The sequence below is a fragment of the Cherax quadricarinatus genome, chromosome 12 (assembly GCF_038502225.1).
Source record: "Cherax quadricarinatus isolate ZL_2023a chromosome 12, ASM3850222v1, whole genome shotgun sequence".
In the NCBI taxonomy this organism is placed as follows: domain Eukaryota; kingdom Metazoa; phylum Arthropoda; class Malacostraca; order Decapoda; family Parastacidae; genus Cherax; species Cherax quadricarinatus.
In genome coordinates, this window is record NC_091303.1 from 15,360,657 (window position 1) to 15,385,419 (window position 24,763).

The window sequence follows — 24,763 nt, forward strand, 5'->3', positions numbered from 1 at the left end:
TTTCCGTGTACATATATTTTTTTTGTGTTCGTATGTTGGGTAAAGCTGCAATTTTTTTAAGCCTCTAAAGTCTGAGTCTAAACTTCAAAAAATAAAATTTTTGTCCATATTAAAATAACACAAATATTTGTTTTCCAAGAGAATTGTATTTGTCGCGTCTAACAAACCGAAATAATTTTTTTTTTTTTTAGAAAAATATTATTTTATGAATTGGCAGATATATTTATGTTAATTTACGTGGTAGACGAACATTTACATTTTCACTAACACTAACAACTTGAATTATCACCCAGGCCCCGTGGCCTGGGTGGCAAAGCTTTCTCTTCTACCTGGAGGGCATTCCGGGATCAACACCCCCGCGGCCCGGCCCATGACCAGGCCTCCTGGTGGATCAGGGCCTAATCAACGTGGCTGTTACTGCTGACCGCACGTAGTCCAACGTACGAACCACAGCCCGGCTGATCCGGCACTGACTATAGGTATCTGTCCAGCTCTCTCTTGAAGACAACCAGGAGTCTATTGCCCTTATGTCTGGTGGGAGGCTGTTGAACAGTCTTAGGCCCCCCGGACAATTATTGTGTTTTTTCCTAGTGTACTAATGAATCCCCTACTTTTCACTGGGGGTATGTTGCATCGCCTGCCAAGTCTTTTGCTTTCGTAGGAAGTGATTTCTGTGTGCAGGTTAGGGACCAGTCCCTCCAGGATCTTCCAGGTGTAGATTATGAATCTCTCTCGCCTGCGCTCCGTGAGTACAAGTCAAGTGCTTCAAGGCATTCCCAGTAGTTAAGGTGTTTGATGGAACTTATATGTGCAGCAAACGTTCTCTGTACATTCTCTAGATCTGCTATTTCACCTGCCTTGAATGGAGATGTTAATGTACACCAGTATTCCAGCCTAGAGAGAACAAGTGATTTAAAAAGGATCATCATTGGCTTGGCATCTCTTGTCTTGAATGTTCTCCATCCTATCAGTTTCCTCGTAGATGTGATAATGGCATTGTTGTGGTCCTTGAAGGTGAGATCCTCAGACATTACCATTCCCAGGTCCTTCACATTACTTTTCCTCTCTATTGTGTGATTGGAGTTTGTAGTATACTCAGTCCTAGTTATTATTTCCTCCAGCTTTCAATAACGGAGTAGTTGCAATTCGTCTTCATTGAACATCATATTATTCTCCGTTGCCCATTGGAAAACTTGGTTTATATCTTCTTGGAGATTTGCCGTGTTCTCAATGGATGACACTCGTGCAAATCCTAGTATCGTCTGCAAAGGATGATACGGTGCTATGGTTTACATCTCTGCCTATGTCTGATGAGGATGAGGAACAGGATAAGGGCAAGTACTGTTCCTTGTGGAACAGAGCTCTTCACTATGGCAGCTTCCGATTTAACTCTATTTACCACTACTCTTTGTGTTCGATTGGTTAGAAAATTGAAGATCCACCCGCCTACTTTACCAGTTATCCCTTTTGCACTCATTTTGTGTGCTATTACACCATGATAGCACTTGTCAATGGCTATGCAAAATCTATGTGTACTACATCTGCATTCTGTATGTTTTCCAGTGCATCCAAGGCCATATCCTAGTGGTCCAGTAGTTGCGAGAGGCAGGAGCGACCTGCTTTGAGCTCTTGTTGACCTGGATTGTGCAGTTGCTGGGAGTCCAAATGGTTTGCAATTCTGCTTCTTAGAACTCTTTCAAAGATTTTTATGATGTGGGACGTTAAAGCTATTGGTCTATAGTTCTTAGCTATTGTTTTGCTGCCACCTTTATGGAGTGGGGTTATATCCGTTGTTTTTAGTGACTGTGGAATCTCACCTGTGTCTATGCTCCTTCTCCATAGCATACTTAGGGCCCGTGAGAGGGGTTTCTTGTAGTTCTTAATGAACACAGAGTTCCACTAGTCTGAGCCTGTGGCTGAGTTCATGGACATGTTGTCAATGGCTTTCTCAAAGTCTAGTAGATTTAGGGTTATGTCAGAAATTTTGGCATACATTGACAGGGTTTTGAGGCCTGGGTTCGATTCCCGGCGGGGTGGAAACATCTCGACGCTTTTCCTTACATCTGTTGTCCTGCTCACATAGTAAACAAGTAGGTACCTGGGTATTAGTCGACTGGTGTGAGTCGCATCCTGGGGGACAAGATTGAGGACCACAATGGAAATAAGACAGACAGTCCTCGATGACGTACTGACTTTCTTGGGTTATCCTGGGCAGCTAACCCTCCGGGGTTAAAAATTAGAACAAAATCTTATCTTATCTTATCTTATCGTACCTATGGGCAGATTTAAAGTTGGTAAGTGATAAGTCTCAATGACGAACACTGAGAGACATACACAGTGAGGAGTGTGTGTCTCAGTGTATAAACTGCATACCTAGAGATTACTGTAATCCATACTTTACGGATTAAAATATTTTTGACTGATAGTGAAGGGACATGCAGCCTTTATGACTCTCGTGTAGTCGATAGGCTTTAAACCCAAGCAATCGAGTAAAGAACCGTATTGTCGATATAACAAAGTGGATGTTTGGTGACTGTTGTGAGTCTCCTGTGTAAGACGACCAAAGGACCACAGTGGAGATAAACCACACTAATTAGCCTACTTGAGTTATCCTGGGTTTCTAATTTACCGGGTTAATTGGCTCATTAGTTGTTTTCTATGAGGTTCTTCAACGGCTAGACCCCACTGAGCACTGATTCTTATCTGTCGACGACTGTGTTTCAACTTTCCCAATCCCAACACAGGTGGAAGTGCTGGGCGTGATTGCTTACTCCTGTTGCTGTCCCTGTTTGCCTAGCAGTAAGTAGGTACCTGGGTGCTAGTCGACTGGTGTGGGGTCGCATCCTGAGTACAAGATTAAAGGACACCAATGGAAATGAGACAGACAGTCCCCGATAATGCACTGACTTTCTTGGGTTATCCTGTATGGCTAACCCTCCGGGTTAAAACTCCGAAAAAAATCTTATATTAGTTACCCACTTAATTTTTACCTACTTACACACTTGCTTACTTACCCATTTACTGACTTACTTTACTTGCTTACATATTTACTTTATCACCCACTTATACGCATTCTAAATTACTGACACTTACTTTACTTTCTTTACTTTCTAACTTTTTATAGTCTCTGTTTTCAAGTTGCTATATGTTGCAGAAGTCACATTTTCTTTGAAGGCAACATTAAAGAAAACTCCCTCAATCAGGCACATTTTAATGACTAACTATAAATAACTGCTTATATTACAATACCATGAACTATGGGGTCATTACATGACTTGATAGTTCATAATATGTAGTCATATGAGACTTAGAAAGAGCTTTTAAACACGAATGAAAATGAAACGTAATGGTAAAAAAATTAATGACAATAATAATAATAATAATAATAATAATAATAATAATAATAATAATAATAATAATAATAATAATAATAATAATAATAATAATTATAATAATAATAATAATATTTTTTACATATACTGACATATTCACCTAATTGTTGTTGTAGGGGTCAAGACTCAGCTCCTGGCCCCGCCTCTCCACTGTAAACACACTTAGAACATACTTGAATCCTTACTGGGAGATTAAATTATCTTGACTGGTGGTGAACAGGTAACCTGCAGTCTTAAAGACTCTCGTGTAGTCGATGGGATTGAAACCCCACTAACCAGTCAATCAACTTAGTTCCCACCTGCGTTTCTCACAGTGTATATGCGTTTAGAATGTCCTTTAGTCCCTACGAGGACATATACACACAGAGAGGTGTAACTATATCTCTCCGTGGAAAATACTGTATATATTTTCCGGAAATACGGTAATTTATAGGTAAATAGATGCCCTATATTGTATTTTTAAAAGAAGTATGTTATCGAAAAAAAGTGGAGACTCGCCATCTTGGTTTTGAATTTTGTACAAACGTTGGTGTAATGGGAAGAATTTTTCGTGCTCTAGAGGTTAAAATTGTGTTGACACCTCTCAAATAGGAGGCGAAATTGGTGGATGTGCATTCCTGCATAACTTGAGATATCAGACGACTGGACAAGACAGCTCCAGGAACCTCAGATAAGCTCTCTAGATGTGTGTGTAATTCTGGCCAGCATTATTTTCATAGATTTAGTTAGAGTGGGGTTTTCTGAGTATGATACACATTAATCTCCAGTCAAATTGGTGAGTGATATTAAGATATATTTTCCTTCTGTTATGTAATTGTGTATATATATAACCATTTATTATTTTTAATATACAGTCCACAAACTTATATATTTACCAGTATTCCTGGTGTATGTATATTTCATTTAATTAATAGGTCCAGAACAACTTGTGGTTATGACAGTGGTAGGTATCGAAGGGGGACATTTTTTGCGACCTAGGTGTCCCAAATTCCTACTTGTCTATGTAACATTGATAAATAATAATTATTTTTGTTATCATTTACTGTTATGTACATAATTAGTTACATTCAGATAAATGCAATTTTCCACACTCTCTATATAGACAAAGTGTACATAAGTCCCAGTTTTAGGGATTGTCTGGTAGTGATGTAATGCAGCTTTAATAACCCTCTTCTAGTCGATAGGCTTTAAACCTAATAAATCGAACATTAAATTTAAAAACGATGTTGATTTAAGATTATCTTCACTCTGGGTATACATTACATCCAGCGTACGTACATACTGTGAGTATATATCCACTGATAGGTGTATATCTCTCAATTCTTGACTGGTAATGTACAAGTGTTACACAGCCGAACTTTAAAAATAAAATAATCTTCAGGATTATTTTCTGTCATTCGTGTGATGTGACTACGAATTTATGTTTAATAGAATAAAGGTACATGAAGGAAGGGGGTGGGGGGGAACATCGATAATTTTGGTATAAAGTTGATATTAGATATTCCGCAAGCGATGGTATTTCCCTGGGCAATGATGGTACTTTCCTGGGCAGTGATTGTGCTTCCCTGGGCAGTGATGGTGCTTCCCTGGGCAGTGATGGTACTTCACTGGGCAGTAATGGTACTTCCCTTGGCAGTTATGGTACATCCCTGGGCAGTGATGGTACTTCACTGGGCAGTAATGGTACTTCCCTTGGCAGCTATGGTACATCCCTGGGCAGTGATGGTACTTCACTGGGCAGTAATGGTACTTCCCTTGGCAGTTATGGTACATCCCTGGGCAGTGATGGTACTTCCCTGGGCAGTGATGGTTCTTCTCAGGGCAGTGATGGTGCTTCCCTTGGCAGTGATGGTGCTTCCCTTGGCAGTTATGGTACGTCCCTGGGCAGTGATGGCACTTCCCTAGGCAGTGATGGTACTTCCCTGGGCAGTGATGGCACTGCCCTTGGCAGTGATGGCACTGCCCTGGGCAGTGATGATAATTCCCTGCGCAGTGATGGTACTTCCCTGGGCAGTGATGGCACTTCCCTGGGCAGTGAGGGTAATTCCCTTTGCAGTGATGGTACTTCCCTGGGCAGTGATGGTGCTTCCCTGGGCAGTGATGGCACTTCCCTAGGCAGTGATGGTACTTGCCTGGGCAGTGATGGTACTTCCCTGGTCAGTGATGGCAATTCCCTGGGTAGTGATGGAACTTCCCTGGGCAGTGATGGCACTTCCCTGGGCAGTGATGGCACTTCCCTGGGCAGCGATGGAACTTCCCTGGGCAGCGATGGAACTTCCCTGGGCAGTGATGGCACTTCCCTGGGCAGTGATGGAACTTCCCTGGGCAGTGATGGAACTTCCCTGGGTAGTGATGGAACTTCCCTGGGCAGTGATGGAACTTCCCTGGGCAGTGATGGAACTTCCCTGGGCAGTGATGGAACTTCCCTGGGCAGTGATGGCACTTCCCTGGGCAGTGATGGCACTTCCCTGGGCAGTGATGGAACTTCCCTGGGCAGTGATGGTACTTCCCTGGGCAGTGATGGCACTTCCCTGGGCAGTGATGGTACTTCCCTGGGCAGTGATGGAACTTCCCTTGGCAGTGATGGTACTTCCCTGGGCAGTGATGGTACTTCCCTGGGCAGTGATGGTACTTCCCTGGGCAGTGATGGTACTTCCCTGGGCAGTGATGGTACTTCCCTGGGCAGTGATGGTGCTTCTCAGGGCAGTGATGGTGCTTCCCTTGGCAGTGATGGTGCTTCCCTTGGCAGTTATGGTACGTCCCTGGGCAGTGATGGCACTTCCCTAGGCAGTGATGGTACTTCCCTGGGCAGTGATGATACTGCCCTTGGCAGTGATGGCACTGCCCTGGGCAGTGATGATAATTCCCTGCGCAGTGATGGTACTTCCCTGGGCAGTGATGGCACTTCCCTGGGCAGTGAGGGTAATTCCCTTTGCAGTGATGGTACTTCCCTGGGCAGTGATGGTGCTTCCCTGGGCAGTGATGGCACTTCCCTAGGCAGTGATGGTACTTGCCTGGGCAGTGATGGTACTTCCCTGGTCAGTGATGGCAATTCCCTGGGTAGTGATGGAACTTCCCTGGGCAGTGATGGCACTTCCCTGGGCAGTGATGGCACTTCCCTGGGCAGCGATGGAACTTCCCTGGGCAGCGATCCCTGGGCAGCGATGGAACTTCCCTGGTCAGTGATGGCACTTCCCTGGGCAGTGATGGAACTTCCCTGGGCAGTGATGGAACTTCCCTGGGTAGTGATGGAACTTCCCTGGGCAGTGATGGAACTTCCCTGGGCAGTGATGGAACTTCCCTGGGCAGTGATGGAACTTCCCTGGGCAGTGATGGCACTTCCCTGGGCAGTGATGGCACTTCCCTGGGCAGTGATGGAACTTCCCTGGGCAGTGATGGTACTTCCCTGGGCAGTGATGGCACTTCCCTGGGCAGTGATGGTACTTCCCTGGGCAGTGATGGTACTTCCCTGGGCAGTGATGGCACTTCCCTGGGCAGTGATGGTACTTCCCTGGGCAGTGATGGAACTTCCCTGGGCAGTGATGGTACTTCCCTGGGCAGTGATGGAACTTCCCTTGGCAGTGATGGTACTTCCCTGGGCAGTGATGGTACTTCCCTGGGCAGTGATGGTACTTCCCTGGGCAGTGATGGTACTTCCCTGGGCAGTGATGGTACTTCCCTGGGCAGTGATGGTACTTCCCTGGGCAGTGATGGAACTTCCCTGGGCAGTGATGGTACTTCCCTGGGCAGTGATGGTACTTCCCTGGGCAGTGATGGTACTTCCCTGGGCAGTGATGGTACTTCCCTGGGCAGTGATGGTACTTCCCTGGGCAGTGATGGTACTTCCCTGGGCAGTGATGGTACTTCCCTGGGCAGTGATGGTACTTCCCTGGGCAGTGATGGCACTTCCCTGGGCAGTGATGGTACTTCCCTGGGCAGTGATGGAACTTCCCTGGGCAGTGATGGTACTTCCCTGGGCAGTGATGGTACTTCCCTGGGCAGTGATGGTACTTCCCTGGGCAGTGATGGTACTTCCCTGGGCAGTGATGGTACTTCCCTGGGCAGTGATGGTACTTCCCTGGGCAGTGATGGTACTTCCCTGGGCAGTGAAAGTCTTTACTTGAAAAAGTTAGCTAAGAAAAAAGACACTTTGAGATTTATTGAGAAAAGTTTGAGTCTGGACTTTTGATACTACTACTACTACTACTACTACTACTTCTACTGCTATTTCTGCTATTATTATTGGAAGCAAAATTGTCCTGCTGTTTCTAACACTGAAGGAGGACGTACGGCGTCTCTTCATCACTTGAGTTTGAGGGACGCTGGAAGGACGCTGGTAGGATGGTGGCAGGACGCTGGCACGATGCTGGCAAGACACTGGCAGGATGCTGATAGGATGGTGGCAGGACGCTGGCAGGACGCTGGCAGGACGCTGGCAGGACGCTGGCAGGACGCTGGTAGGACGCTGGTAGGACGCTGGTAGGACGCTGGGAGGGGGAGAGTAGAGGAGAGAGAGTAAGAGAGAAGAGGCTGGTGACGCTGTGTCACTCTCTGGCTCTCTCTACTGACGCAGCAGCAGTGATAGTGTTGTCGTCAGCACCAGTGCTGCTGCTGCTTGTCTCTGTCACTGGTGTTGTTGTCCTGGCTACTGAAGAGTGTTGCTGTCCTGGCTACAGCAATACTGAGACCTTGGTGGCCAGTATCTCGATAACTTTAAGGTATAACCGTAATATTTTGAGGTTTTGGAATTTTGAGGTACTGGTGCCCCTGAAATGTAATTTTATGGTCTTGATGTGCATTGTAAGTTGAATTTTAAGGTGCTGGTTCCCCACAATAGTGGAATTTTAAAATCCTATTTCACTGTTCACAGTGAAATACTGAAGTGCTTTAATTAATTACCGTGACCAAAAAAAAAAAAAAAAACGTACATAACAAATCTGAGAATATTCTTGGTGCGAGATTGTGATATCCTTGTTCACTGAAGCAAGTCTATGACTTGCCTTTTGACACTTGATACCTGTTAAAACTATCTTAACAGTGTGTTTGTTGCCACTGTTTAAGGTATCTTGGCCGTTGTTTGTAACTATATAAATATATACGTATATATATATACATATATATATTATATATATATATATATATATATATATATATATATATATATATATATATATATATATATATATATATATATATATATATATATATATATATATATATATATTCATGATCAAATATCAGCTACCAGCTCAGTGCCCATATAGAACCTATCAGCGGCAGGCAGCACAAGTATACGTGTAGCAGCTATCAGCGGCAGACAGCACCTAAACGTTCCGTCCTTGGTTTACTAAGGAACGTGACTCGTCCAGCAGCTCCGCCCACAACACAAGAGTTTTTTTTTACCAACTAATAGACTCGTATAGACCAAACTTCGTGATATGAGGTCTTTTTTGTTCTGCATTTGTCTTTTACAGCCACACTAAGCCATTGTCTCTCACTGTCTCCACTGTTACTCTCCATATTGCATTGATAACGTCTCCAAAATAAAGATACCCGGGTGTTGCACGTGTGTCTTATTTCTCAACAGGTGGGGTGTCTAGAGTGGATCAACAGGTGGAGGGTGCCCAGAGTGGATCAACAGGTGGGGTGTGCCCAGAGTGGATCAACAGGTGGGGTGTGCCCAGAGTGGATCAACAGGTGGGGTGTGCCCAGAGTGGATCAACAGGTGGGGTGTGCCCAGAGTGGATCAACAGGTGGGATGTGGAGGACGAAGCGAGAGTGGAAGAGGAAAGAAGAGGAGGAGGAAGAGGAAGAGGGTTAAGAGGAGGAAGATTAGAAGGAAGAGCCTAGGAAAAATAATGAACGAAGATGGGAAGGATTAGTAGAGGAGAAGTAGCAAGAAAAAAATAACAGGGAGAAGAGCAGAAAGATGAAGAACATAAACAGAAGACTGAAGAGTGGAGAAAGAGAGAAGAGAACATATGATAGAGAGAGAGAGAGAGAGAGAGAGAGAGAGACAGAGAGGGAGGGAGAGAGAAAGAGACAGGGAGAGAAAAGAAGAGAGAGCAGGAGAAAGGAGAGCAGGAGAGAGGAGAGGAGAGACAAGAAGAGAGGAGAGAATAAGAGAGGAGAGGTGTTCACCTTTAATCCACCGCGAGGTATGAATGATGAACACGTGACTCTCACAGCTTGTTGAACACCCACCTGGTGACTAGTACAGTGTTGGAGTGTGTGAGGCAGTGTTGGCGTGTGTGAGGCAGTGTTGGAGTGTGTGAGGCAGTGTTGGAGTGTGTGAGGCAGTGTTGGAGTGTGTGAGGCAGTGTTGGAGTGTGTGAGGCAGTGTTGGAGTGTGTGGGGAGTGCTGGAGTGTAGCAGTGTTGGAGAATGTGAATGCTGGAGGGTGTTGGAGAGTATGGCAGTGTTGGAGGGTGTGGCAGTATTGGAGGGTGTGGCAGTGTTGGAGGGTGTGGCATTGTTGGAGGGTTGGCCTGTGACATATTTCCGGAGTTTTCTTTTAATTCCCACGACTGGGTCCAGGCCCACACCTCCCTGCTGACTGACTGATCTACCAGGCTGTTGCTGTTGGCGCCCCGGCGACCCCACACATCTGGTTGATCTGGCACACCGCGAAAGTAGTGATCTAGCTTACTTATCCCAGCAATATTTCTGATATCTGTTTGTAGCAGATTAAAAAGTCTTGGACCACGGATGTTGACATGGTGCTTCTGCGTTTTGGACTTCCTCCAATATTACTCACTTCAGTACGTAGCAACGATAGAATGCAGATTTGTTATTAGGCCCTCCAGTATCTTAAGTGTGTATATTATCACGTGTATTATCAGTGTGTATTTTATCACGTACCTCTATCGCCTTCTCCCCGGAGAGTACATTTCCAGTTCTTTGAGGTGTTCCTAGTATCTTATATGCTTTATTACTTATAAGTTGGCAGCAAATGCTCTGCGTATTATTTCCAGTTCTATTCTCTCTATCCTACCTTCAACGAGGTTGTCATCAGTAAGCAATACTCTAAGTTAGAGGTCACTAGCTATTTGAAAAGTGTATTTTTACATTCTACCAGCACTCTACAAGCACCCTACCAGCACCCTACCATCACCCTACCATCACCCTACCAGCACCCTACCAGCACCCTACCATCACCCTACCATCACCCTCCAGCACCCTACCATCACCCTACCAGCACCCTACCATCACCCTACCAGCACCCTACCAGCACCCTACCATCACCCTACCATCACCCTACCAGCACCCTACCATCACCCTACCAGCACCCTACCAGCACCCTACCATCACCCTACCAGCACCCTACCATCACCCTACCAGCACCCTACCATCACCCTACCAGCACCCTACCAGCACCCTACCAGCACCCTACCAGCACCCTACCAGCACCCTACCAGCACCCTCCCAGTACCCTACCAGCACCCTACCAGCACTCTACCAGTATCCTACGAGTACTCTACCAGTATCCTACGAGCACTCTACCAGCACTCTACCATCACCCTACCAGCACCCTACCAGCACCCTACCAGCACCCTACCAGCACTCTACCAGCACCCTACCAGCACCCTCCCAGTACCCTACCAGCACCCTACCAGCACTCTACCAGTATCCTACGAGCACTCTACCAGTATCCTACGAGCACTCTACCAGCACTCTACCATCACCCTACCAGCACTCTACCAGCACCCTACCAGCACTCTACCAGCACTCTATCAGCACCCTCCCAGTACCCTACCAGCACCCTACCAGCACTCTACCAGTATCCTACGAGCACTCTACCAGTATCCTACGAGCACTCTACCAGCACTCTACCAGCACTCTACCAGCACCCTACCAGCACCCTACCAGCACCCTACCAGCACGCTACCAACACTCTACCAGCACTCTACCAGCACCCTCCCAGTACCCTACCAGCACCCTACCAGCACCCTACCAGCACGCTACCAGCACTCTACCAGCACTCTACCAGCACCCTCCCAGTACCCTACCAGCACCCTACCAGCACCCTACCAACACCCTACCAGCACCCTTCCAGCACCCTACCAGCACCCTACCAGCACCCTACCAGCATCCTACCAGCACCCTTCCAGCACCCTACCAGCACCCTACCAGCACCCTACCAGCACCCTACCAACACCCTACCAGCACCCTTCCATCACCCTACCAACACCCTCCCAGCACCCTACCAGCACCCTACCAGCACCCTACCAGCACCCTACCAACACCCTACCAGCACCCTACCAACACCCTACCAGCACCCTTCCAGCACCCTACCAGCACCCTACCAACACCCTACCAGCACCCTACCAACACCCTACCAGTACCCTACCAGCACCCTCCCAGCACCCTACCAGCACCCTACCAGCACCCTACCAGCACCCTACCAACACCCTACCAGCACCCTACCAGCACCCTACCAGCACCCTACCAACACCCTACCAACACCCTACCAGCACCCTACTAGCACCCTACCAGCACCCTACCAGCACCCTACCAGCACCCTACCAGCACCCTACCAGCACCCTACCAGCACCCTACCAGCACCCTACTAGCACCCTACCAGCACCCTACCAACACCCTACCAACACCCTACCAGCACCCTACCAGCACCCTACCAGCACCCTACCAGCACCCTACCAGCACCCTACCAGTGCCTTTCCATCATCTTTCTCAAACAGCATATTTTTTTATTCAAATATCATTAGATTCCTGTCACTCCCACGCCCACACTCTCACTCCCACGCCCACACTCACCCCACGCCCACACTTCCACGCACTTACCATGGCTGGCTTTTCAACGTTGCTCACCAAACAATGTGACAACGTCTCTGTTGCTCTTTGTCGTATATGACACCTGTATATCAGCAGGCGTCTACGTGTCGCATTTAACACCTGTCTAGTTGCAAGTGTCTGTGTGACGTACGCAACACCCGTCTTGCAGGTGCCTGTGTGTTGTACTTTGCATCTGTCTAGCAACAGGTGTTTGTGAGCAGTTCTGAACACCTATCTAATAGCTGGTATTTGTGTGTCATTCTTACCTGGTTGCCTGGAGGTTATTCCGGGGATCAACGCCCCCGTGGCCCGGTTCATGACCAGGCCTCCCGATGGATCAGGGCCTGATCAACTAGGCTGTTACTGCTGGCCGCACGCAGTCCAACGTAGGAGCCACAGCCCGGCTGATCCGGCACTGACTTTAGGTATCTGTCCAGCTCTCTCTTGAAGGCAGCCAGGGGTTTATTGGCAATTCCCCCAATGCTTGATGGGAGGCTGTTGAACAGTCTTGGGCCCCGGACACTTATGGTGTTTTCTCTTAGTGTACCAATGGCGCCCCTACTTTTTATTGGGGGCATTTTGCATCGCCTGCCCAGTCTTTTACTTTCGTAGGGAGTGATTTCTGTGTGCAGATTTGGGACCATTCCTTCCAAGATTTTCCAAGTGTAGATTATAATATATCTCTCCCTCCTGCGTTCCAACGAGTACAAGTCAAGTGCTTCCAAGCGTTCCCAGTAGTTAAGGTGCTTGACAGAACTAACACCTGTCTAGCAACAATTGCATGCGTGTCGTACTTAACATCTGCATAACAACAGGTGTCCGTGTCTAGTTTAACGCCTGTCCTTCAACACTTGTCTGTCTCGACACCTGTCCATCAATAAACGTCGTACCTAATTCCTGTACCTCCACAGTTGTATATCTTACCATCTGTTTATCAACAAGTGTCACTCCCTCAACAGCTGTGCATTCTATCACCAAACCACGATCACCTGTGTACCTTAACACTTGCCCATCAACAGGTCTCTGTGGACGACAGAAGACAGCTGTTCTCGGCCGGGAAGATCAACATAGAGAGCGGGATGTCTGCCTACGGTTCCATCGTCTACCAGATGCGGGATGCCAACATGGACTCCAACAGTACCTGCGAGTTTGTCTACAAGGCTCTGAAGGTCATCAGTAAGACAGGTGAGTTTCAGTAATTACTTGAACGTGAGAACTTGGATAAATGACCTTGCTGGCGCTAGGACAGCTGAGGTCTTTTAATTTGCCTAGTCATTAGGGGGATTTTTAGCATAATTGTCGTTCAACGACAGGACTTAGTGAGTCTCTAATCACCTAATTATAACCGTTAGATTGTATGTTATCGTCCTCTTGTACACACACATGACACTAGACGATGGGAAGGATAGGGAAGACATGACAACGACGTATAAAATACTGAGGGGAACTGACGAGTTGGATAGGGATAGAATGTTTCGGAGATGTGACACAGGAACAATGGGCCTCAACTGGAAGTTGAAAACTCAGATTAGTCATAGGTTTGTTACGAAGTATTTTTTAAGCCTTAGACTGGTTAGGAAGGGAAACAATCTAGAGATTGAAGTAGTGAAGGCCTTAAGAAGAAGTATGTTAAGGCTGTTGGGGAGGGAAGAGAGTGACCTAGTAGCGACTAGCTAAGAGGGGGGCCATGAGCTGTGAATCGACCCCTGCAACTACATACAGGTCAGTACACATACACAAAATATCACCACAGGCCAAGTGTCGATAGACAAGTGTCTTTGACAACTAGTAACTAAGTACATAACATTGTAAAAACAGGAATCAGTAGAGTGATTTTTATGCCTGACGTATTTTTTTTTTTTTTTCCGTTTTACCTCTAGATTTTTCATCCCTTTTTTCCTGTTTTCCTCTTGTTTTTCAATCTCGTTTTTTACTCTCTTGCTTTTTTTTTCTCTTGCTATTTTTTTTCATTATTTTCTCTTTTGCCTGAGGTGTTTGTATTTCAGTATGTTTCAACATGTGAGTGTGTATGTGCGTGTGTGTGTGTGTGTGCGTGTGTGAGTTTGTATATGTGTGTGTGTGTGTGTGTGTGTGTGTGTGTGTGTGTGTGTGTACTCACCTAGTTGAGGTTGCGGGGGTCGAGTCCGAGCTCCTGGCCCCGCCTCTTCACTGATCGCTACTAGGTCACTCTCCCTGAGCCGTGAGCTTTATCATACCTCTGCTTAAAGCTATGTATGGATCCTGTCTCCACTACATCGCTTCCCAAACTATTCCACTTACTGACTACTCTGTGGCTGAAGAAATACTTCCTAACACCCCTGTGATTCATCTGTGTCTTCAACTTCCAACTGTGTCCCCTTGTTACTGTGTCCAATCTCTGGAACATCCTGTCTTTGTCCACCTTGTCAATTCCTCTCAGTATTTTGTATGTCGTTATCATGTCCCCCCTATCTCTCCTGTCCTCCAGTGTCGTCAGGTTGATTTCCCTTAACCTCTCCTCGTAGGACATACCTCTTAGCTCTGGGACTAGTCTTGTTGCAAACCTTTGCACTTTCTCTAGTTTCTTCACGTGCTTGGCTAGGTGTGGGTTCCAAACTGGTGCCGCTTACTCCAATATGGGCCTAACGTACACGGTGTACAGGGTCCTGAATGATTCCTTATTAAGATGTCGGAATGCTGTTCTGAGGTTTGCTAGACGCCCATATGCTGCAGCAGTTATTTGGTTGATGTGCGCTTCAGGAGATGTGCCTGGTGTTATACTCACCCCAAGGTCTTTTTCCTTGAGTGAGGTTTGTAGTCTCTGACCCCCTAGACTGTACTCCGTCTGCGGCCTTCTTTGCCCTTCCCCAATCTTCATGACTTTGCACTTGGTGGGATTGAACTCCAGGAGCCAATTGCTGGACCAGGTCTGCAGCCTGTCCAGATCCCTTTGTAGTTCTGCCTGGTCTTCGATCGAGTGAATTCTTCTCATCAACTTCACGTCATCTGCAAACAGGGACACCTCAGAGTCTATTCCTTCCGTCATGTCGTTCACAAATACCAGAAACAGCACTGGTCCTAGGACTGACCCCTGCGGGACCCCGCTGGTCACAGGTGCCCACTCTGACACCTCGCCACGTACCATGACTCGCTGCTGTCTTCCTGACAAGTATTCCCTGATCCATTGTAGTGCCTTCCCTGTTATCCCTGCTTGGTCCTCCAGTTTTTGCACCAATCTCTTGTGTGGAACTGTGTCAAACGCCTTCTTGCAGTCCAAGAAAATGCAATCCACCCACCCCTCTCTCTCTTGTCTTACACGCACTCGACGTGCAGACGTGCAGACGTGGGTACACAAGGCTCCGAGAACCTTCGTGCTTTTGAGGGGTGCAACAACCCCTAGCAGTAATCAGTGGTAGTGACAAAGTCAGTGAACAAACCTACGAGTGATAACTATAGTTATTAGTTGAAAAAATTCGAGGGGAAACCTAAATTCAGTATTTTCTTTTAAAAGTGCCAAACCGTTGTGGATCTACTAGGCACTGTTGCCACACAGATACAAACATAAAAATATCAAAGTGTGGAAACGGGTGATCAAGAATTACCAGCGTTTGGTTAACAAGTGAAATGTGGGGCACCGTAATGTGAGAGTGAAAAAGTTAATAGGCAAAAGGAGAAAGAAAAAATAAAATATACAACAAGGGAAGGTGGCAGTAGGCCTACTGAAGCAGTGACGTCACAACAGTTTGTATGCCATTATACATATAAAGTGTAACACCGAATGTGAAGTGTATTCTGTAATAAGTGAAAAGTGAAATCACTTGAGGAACGCGGGATGCATGAGCATATATGATTATAAACATCACGGGTGAAGGAGTTACAAATTAGTGAGAGAAGGCCTATGTACGACCACTACGTCATCAGTGTGTGCGTGTGTGTGTGTGTGTGTGTGTGTGTGTGTGTGTGTGTGTGTGTGTGTGTGTGTGTGTGTGTGTGTGTGGGTACATGTACTGCATTGTTTGCACTTGACAAAGCTACTGAGCGAAATGTCGCAGTGGTGAATGTTTTATTAGGTTCCCACGCGTCCATTAACCTAACATATTACCGGCTACTCTTACCAACATAACGAATCAGTAACCTTGATGACCATCTTTGATGTCTGTGTAAGTCATACTGGAGTATCTTCCTCTCCTCTCCAGTTGTTGTCTTCACTCTTAATCTTTTACTCTTTAGCTTCATGCAAGGAAGATACCCTTTCGGGTGGTTGAGGGTGGAAGATGGAACGGATTAAGAAGACTAGGTTTTGTGAGACGTCATGAGGGGGAGAGAAACAAGCCAGGGCTTAACCCAGCTGCTGGGTGTTTGGGGGGCTAATGTGATGCTAGTTTATAAATATAATATATCTTGACTTAACATGGACAGGCAGCAATAATCGAGAAGGAAAAAACGACGCTACGGGGCTATATTCTTGTAAACGTGTTGCGCTGACCTCTGGGGTGAAAAATATATAAAAAACAACATGGAAAAACGTATATTTTTTTAACAGTCCAGAAGCATCCATCATTTATAGAATATTATATATTGTATATAATTTCATCCAGTTGGTCATTCCTGTGTATCAGTAGCATCTGGGCTCCAGCACCTGATGTTTCTCGTGAGTGGAACTGTTGGTCATATGGCTGAGTCCTTCTTCTGGCTTACACGTGAAACAGCCTGCTGAAACCATATTAATCTTTGGTGACAGGTGTAGGGAAGGTCCTCGGAAGGGCTGGTAGGTGGGTGTTCAACATGTGTTGAGAGGTCGGGGCTAGAGCCTGCAGCAGGCATGTGAGAAGTGTTATAGGTGAATGAATGAAGACCAGTGGTCCATAGGCTTTGAACTGCTGTTGGAGTGCCAGCCATGCATTATCCATGAAGGGATTGAGGGCAGCTGGCTAACCGGGCATGAGTTTTTGACGAGGGAAGTACAGTGGGGATGTAACTCATGTACAGTGAAAGTGTCGTGGTACACTGGATCACCACTGACCTGAAAGGAAGAGTCGTAATTATATTGCAGAGATTCTAAACTTTTCCTCCATAATTAACCCCTTCAGCTTGATGTATATCTCCATTTACCCTCTTACTTCCATACAAAAAAATTATCGCCACCATAAAGGGACAGAAAAACAAGAGGTCAGAAAAAAATTAATTATTCAAGTTTTACACAAAAATAGCAATGTAAATTCGTATCACCAAAAATAAAAAACATAAAATATTCTTTCCTAAAGAAATAATTATACATTATCAGGTACATCAAATATTTACCCTTTGCCATGTAACTTTTTACCCCCCCAAGGGGTAAATTTACCCATGGTTGAGAATCACTGCTATAGTACATCATTGAGTCACCTTGACTGAAATTTCACATCTTGTATGAAAGTTCAAATAATAATAATAATAATAATAATAATAATAATAATAATAATAATAATAATAATAATAATAATAATAATAATAATAATAATAATAATAACAGGCACTACCAGTAAAGTAACAACAAGAAAACAAACAGCAACAGCTTCGAAAATGCCTCGGGTTTTGTTTTTTATCAAACTTGTTTATTTTCCATTTTCCAGGATATGGTGACTCTCTATGGGTTTATTGCTTCCTTGATAATGTAATTTCGTCCGTGTGTACACCATGTCCGTCTTCCCTGTGGCTACCATGTGTACGAGTGTGTTGTTTCTGTCTGGCTCAGTGTATGTACTTGCCAACCAGGTTATGTTCAAGGCATCAAGATGCAGGTGTATTCCCGTGCCAGACCACAGACCATGACTGACAGTATTCCCGTGCCAGACCACAGACCATGACTGACAGTATTCCCGTGCCAGACCACAGACCATGACTGACAGTATTCCCGTGCCAGACCACAGACCATGACTGACAGTATTCCCGTGCCAGACCACAGACCATGACTGACAGTATTCCCGTGCCAGACCACAGACCATGACTGACAGTATTCCCGTGCCAGACCACAGACCATGACTGACAGTATTCCCGTGCCAGACCACAGACCATGACTGACAGTATTCCCGTGCCAGACCACAGACCATGACTGACAGTATTCCCGTGCCAGACCACAGACCATGACTGACAGTATTCCCGTGCCAGACCACAGACCATGACTGACAGTATTCCCGTGCCAGACCACAGACCATGACTGACAGTATTCCCGTGCCAGACCACAGACCATGACTGACAGTATTCCCGTGCCAGACCACAGACCATGACTGACAGTATTCCCGTGCCAGACCACAGACCATGACTGACAGTATTCCCGTGCCAGACCACAGACCATGACTGACAGTATTCCCGTGCCAGACCACAGACCATGACTGACAGTATTCCCGTGCCAGACCACAGACCATAACTGACAGTATTCCCGTGCCAGACCACAGACCATGACTGACAGTATTCCCGTGCCAGACCACAGACCATGACTGACAGTATTCCCGTGCCAGACCACAGACCATGACTGACAGTATTCCCGTGCCAGACCACAGACCATGACTGACAGTATTCCCGTGCCAGACCACAGACCATGACTAACAGTATTCCCGTGCCAGACCACAGACCATGACTGACAGTATTCCCGTGCCAGACCACAGACCATGACTGACAGTATTCCCGTGCCAGACCACAGACCATGACTGACAGTATTCCCGTCCCAGACCACAGACCATGACTGACAGTATTCCCGTGCCAGACCACAGACCATGACTGACAGTATTCCCGTGCCAGACCACAGACCATGACTAACAGTATTCCCGTGCCAGACCACAGACCATGACTGACAGTATTCCCGTGCCAGACCACAGACCATGACTGACAGTATTCCCGTGCCAGACCACAGACCATGACTGACAGTATTTTATCCCATATAAAGAAATTAGATCAAATAGAAATGACCCAAAATGGATGAATAATAGGCTCAAATATCTACTAGGGCATAAGAAAGGAATTTATAGGCGTATCAAAAGAGGCGAGGGTCATCTTATGAATCAGTATATTGACATTAAGAGGGACATTAAAAAGGGGATAAGAAAAGCTAAAAGGGACTATGAAATTAAAGTTGCTAGGGATTCTAAAACTAACCCAAAAAGTTTTTTCCAGGTCTATAGAACAAAAGTTAGAGATAAGATAGGCCCCCTAAAAATAACTATGGGCACCTTACTGACAAAGAGAATGAAATGTGCTCGATTTTTAATAATTATTTTCTCTCAGTTTTTACACAGGAAGACACTAACAATATTCCAGTAATTAATTTTTATAGTGGGCTAGAAGAAGATAAATTATGTAACATCACAGTCACTAGTGAGATGGTTGTGAAGCAGATACACAGACTGAAGCAAAATAAGTCGCCGGGTCCTGATGAGGTTTTTTCAAGGGTTCTTAAGGAATGCAAAATGGTACTCTGTGAACCATTAACTAATATTTTTAATTTATCTCTTCAAACAGGTGTAGTGTCTGATATGTGGAAGATGGCTAATGTAATTCCTATTTTTAAAACAGGGGACAAGTCGTTACCGTCAAATTACCGCCCAATAAGCCTGACCTCAATTGTAGGCAAATTACTAGAGTCAATTATAGCTGAGATTATAAGAAGCCATCTCGATAAGCATAGCTTGATTAATGATACTCAGCATGGATTCACAAGAGGCCGGTCTTGTCTAACTAATTTATTAACTTTCTTCAGTAAAGCTTTTGAGGCTGTTGACCACGATAAAGAATTTGATATTATTTACTTAGATTTTAGTAAGGCTTTTGATAGAGTTCCGCACCAGAGACTGTTAAAGAAAGTGGCAGCTCATGGCATTGGGGGAAAAGTGCTCTCGTGGATCGAGTCATGGCTCACTGACAGGAAGCAGAGAGTGTCCATAAATGGGGTTAAATCCGAGTGGGGATCTGTAACAAGTGGCGTTCCACAGGGATCAGTCTTGGGCCCGTTGTTGTTTATAATATATATCAATGATCTTGATGAGGGAATTACTAGTGATATGAGCAAATTCGCCGATGACACAAAGATAGGTAGGATAATTGATTCAAACGTAGATGTTATGGAACTTCAGGAGGATTTAAACAAACTCTATTCTTGGTCAGAAAAGTGGCAGATGCAGTTCAATGTAGATAAATGCAAGGTTCTGAAGCTTGGGAGTGCCCATAACCCTAGTACTTATAAGTTAAATGATGTAGAACTTAGCCATACAGATTGCGAAAAGGACTTGGGGGTTATGGTGAGCAGCAACCTTAAACCAAGACATCAATGCCTAAGCGTACGTAATAAGGCAAATAGATTACTGGGATTTATATCAAGAAGTGTTAGCAACAGAAGTCCAGAGGTCATACTGCAGCTTTATACATCATTAGTAAGGCCTCACCTAGATTATGCAGCTCAGTTCTGGTCTCCATATTACAGAATGGACATAAATTCGTTAGAAAACATTCAGCGTAGGATGACTAAATTAATACATAGCATTAGAAATCTTCCTTATGAAGAAAGATTGAAGACTCTTAAGTTACATTCACTTGTTAGACGAAGAATGAGGGGAGACCTGATCGAAGTGTATAAGTGGAAGATAGGTATTAATAAAGGGGATATTAATAAGGTCTTGAGGATGTCCCTCCAAGAGAGAACCCGCAGTAATGGATTTAAATTAGATAAGTTTAGATTCAGAAAGGACATAGGAAAGTATTGGTTTGGAAATAGGATAGTAGATGAGTGGAACAGTCTACCTAGTTGGGTTATTGAGGCTGGGACTTTGGGTAGTTTCAAATTTAGGTTGGATAAGTACATGAGTGGGAGGGGTTGGATTTGAGTGGGACTTTCACATCAGAGCTTATTTCTTGGGTGGCATTGAAAATTGGGTTGGGCAAATGTTTTGTTAGTGGGATGAATTGTACAGGACCTGCCTAGTATGGGCCAACAGGCCTCCTGCAGTGTTCCTCCTTTCTTATGTTCTTATGTATTCCCGTGCCAGACCACAGACCATGACTGACAGTATTCCCGTGCCAGACCACAGACCATGACTGACAGTTTTCCCGTGCCAGACCACAGACCATGACAGTATTCCCATGCCAGACCACAGACCATGACTGACAGTATTCCCGTGCCAGACCACAGACCATGACTGGCAGTATTCCCGTGCCAGACCACAGACCACGAGTGACAGTATTCATGTGCCAGACCACAGACCACAAGTGACAGTATTCATGTGCCAGACCACAGACCACAAGCGACAGTATTCATGTGCCAGACCACAGACCACGAGTGACAGTATTCATGTGCCAGACCACAGACCACAAGCGACAGTATTCATGTGCCAGACCACAGACCACATGTGACAGTATTCACGTGCCAGACCACACACCACAAGGACATATGAATGTTGACACAAGGATTTGTCTACCCACCGACAGTGCTGGTCCCTTATTGTTGCCCCATATCGTCGATACCTGCTGCTGCAGCAACAGTTTAGTTAACACCTGTTGCGTCGTCGATATTCGTGACCTCTGACCTCTACGCTGGCTTCGGGGTCAAGTGCTGACTTGCATAATCTAAATTATTCCATGGTCGTTGTGTGTGTGTGTGTGTGTGTGTGTGTGTGTGTGTGTGTGTGTGTGTGTGTGTGTGTGTGTGTGTGTGTGTGTGTGTGTGTGTGTGTGTGTGTGTACTTAACAGTACTTATATTCTGACTGGAATTTACATTAGCAATAAAACTGCTAACAAAATAAAAAATAAAATAACATTAATAACGGAAATATTTTCAGTGGTGATGACAGTGTTCTTGGTGCTGACGATGACGGTGCCAGTCCTCATGGTCATCATGGGTGAGTGCCAGTTTCATGACCGTAGTGCCACTTAAATATTAGTGAAATGCCTCATGTCCCCCCCCCCTGTTTTTAGCCCAAGGATTCGAACCCTGGACCTCAGTGATGAGAGTCGCTCCTCTCACCACCGTTCAACTTTTTTTTTTTTTTTTTTTGAGTCCGGGGATCCGATTCCTCGAGGCACAGTCTTCCCTTTGCCTTTATTTACTGTTTCCAGGGTAGCACTAGGGCAGGGATGCCCAGCCTTCTGCCTTTTGGGGCACCAGTGGAAGAATGTCTCCAGCAGTACCGGGGATCGAACCAAGGACCTCAGTGTGTGAACTGAGTGCGCTAGCAACAGAAGAATACTTTATGATTGGAGGCCCACATAATTTTTTTTTTTTGGCACTGCTTACAAGGGCGTTTCAAAGCTCTGCCCTGTCTAAGGTATCTAACACCCTCCCTCTTCTTCTCCACAAGAGTGCGACCCCCGACAATTAATTAACTAACAACCAGGTACCTACTAAGCGTTAGGTGAACAGGGTCAGCAGGGATAAGGAAATATGCCTAACATGTTTCCCTTCGTACTAGGATCCAACCCGGATTCCTCATCTGTGAGCTGGAGATGCTACGGCTTGAGCCATGAGCCGGTATTTTAAATAGTTCAATCATATATTTTAATTTTTCGACTAATGTAATGAAAGAACATTTGACGATCTACACTAGACTGTCAGCAGCTGTCAGTACATTTGATATCAGCTGCTGCTGGTTCATTTGATGATCTACACTAGGCTGTCAGCTGCTGTAAGGAAGCTATATAGAATCGATTTTATTGAAGGTTACACCTAAATTTATACAGTGAAGCAAAGTTACCAATGGGCGAGGAAGGCTTCTTAATGTGATTTATGGCGTTGTATTCGAGACGAGTTCTTTGACGGTGTGAGGCAAATTTCCTGGTTGTTAGTCACGGAAACACTACCAAATATCAGTAACTTAAAAACATCCACTTCAGTGTATCACGAACACAAGTGCTTTTCAAAGGGCCAACAGTTCACGGCCCACAGTAGTGCTGCCAGCCCATTGTGATGCTAGACACGACAGTAATGCCAGGCAAAACAGTGAAGCAAGACACAACAGTGAAGCCAGCTGCAACAGCGAAGCCAGACACAACAGTGCAGCCAGACACAACAGTGAAGCCAGCAACAGTGAAGCCAGACACAACAGTGAGTCCAGACACAACAGTGAAGCCAGACAAAACAGTGAAGCCAGACACAACAGTGACTCCAGACACAAGAGTGATCTCAGACACGGGTCTTCCCTGACCCTGCAAACAAACACTATATATACCTCTGAGGTAAAGAAATATTTGTCCTCACGTCCTTCCCTGTTTGTCAAACACTAGTTGTCAAACACAAGGTAAATATGTATTTGTTTTTATAATAATAATAATAATAATAATAATAATAATAATAATAATAATAATAATAATAATAATAATAATAATAATAATAATTATTATTATTATTATTATTATTATTATTATTATTATTTATATTATTATTATTATTATTATTATTATTCTTATTATTATTATTATTATTATTATTATTATTATTATTATTATTATTATTATTGAAGTTAAGACACATGTGCAACATTTGGATATCTTTATTGTAGACGTTTCGCCATCCAGTGGCTTTATCAATACAGATTCTAGGACATAATAGGAAGACAGTAGAACTATATACAAAAGATGAGGTAATCAGTCCCTCGGCCTTGGAGTTAGTGTTCACAGCATCGTGGTGGAGGAGAATCTGGAGCAAAGGCAAGAAGACTGACGTTTATATAGGCGTCAGTGGAAGGGACGGGCAGCAGACGAGGGCAGTCACTGGTAGGCGGGATTTCCCAGTGGAAGTAGGTCCTTCCCAAAGAGATGGGTTAGTTGCAGCAGCCGTGAAGAAGGTCTTGTAGATGTCCTCTGAACCAAGATTCCATGATGTTGCAGTGTCTGACAAGTTGTGTAAGAAAGGTATAAAATACCGACAATATGAAAGTTAAGACACATGTGCAACATTTGGATATCTTTATTGTAGACGTTTCGCCATCCAGTGGCTTTATCAATACAGATTCTAGGACATAATAGGAAGACAGTAGAACTATATACAAAAGATGAGGTAATCAGTCCCTCGGCCTTGGAGTTAGTGTTCACAGCATCGTGGTGGAGGAGAATCTGGAGCAAAGGCAAGAAGACTGACGTTTATATAGGCGTCAGTGGAAGGGACGGGCAGCAGACGAGGGCAGTCACTGGTAGGCGGGATTCCCCAGTGGAAGTAGGTCCTTCCCAAAGAGATGGGTTAGTTGCAGCAGCCGTGAAGAAGGTCTTGTAGATGTCCTCTGAACCAAGATTCCATGATGTTGCAGTGTCTGACAAGTTGTGTAAGAAAGGTATAAAATACCGACAATATGAAAGTTAAGACACATGTGCAACATCTGGATATCTTTATTGTAGACGTTTCGCCATCCAGTGGCTTTATCAATACAGATTCTAGGACATAATAGGAAGACAGTAGAACTATATACAAAAGATGAGGTAATCAGTCCCTCGGCCTTGGAGTTAGTGTTCACAGCATCGTGGTGGAGGAGAATCTGGAGCAAAGGCAAGAAGACTGACGTTTATATAGGCGTCAGTGGAAGGGACGGGCAGCAGACGAGGGCAGTCACTGGTAGGCGGGATTCCCCAGTGGAAGTAGGTCCTT

General features: G+C 45.2%; 1 protein-coding gene across 1 annotated transcript in view; it reads left to right on the plus strand.

The window, feature by feature from the left end:
* The window catches only part of LOC128686643 (uncharacterized), a 37,015-nt gene that overhangs the window by 4,724 nt on the left and 7,528 nt on the right, over positions 1 to 24,763 (plus strand). Inside the window, exons 2-3 of the mRNA XM_070084254.1 lie at positions 13,205 to 13,370; positions 21,969 to 22,028. Of these exons, the coding sequence (XP_069940355.1) occupies positions 13,205 to 13,370; positions 21,969 to 22,028 (226 nt within the window). The remainder of the gene's footprint in view (positions 1 to 13,204; positions 13,371 to 21,968; positions 22,029 to 24,763) is intronic.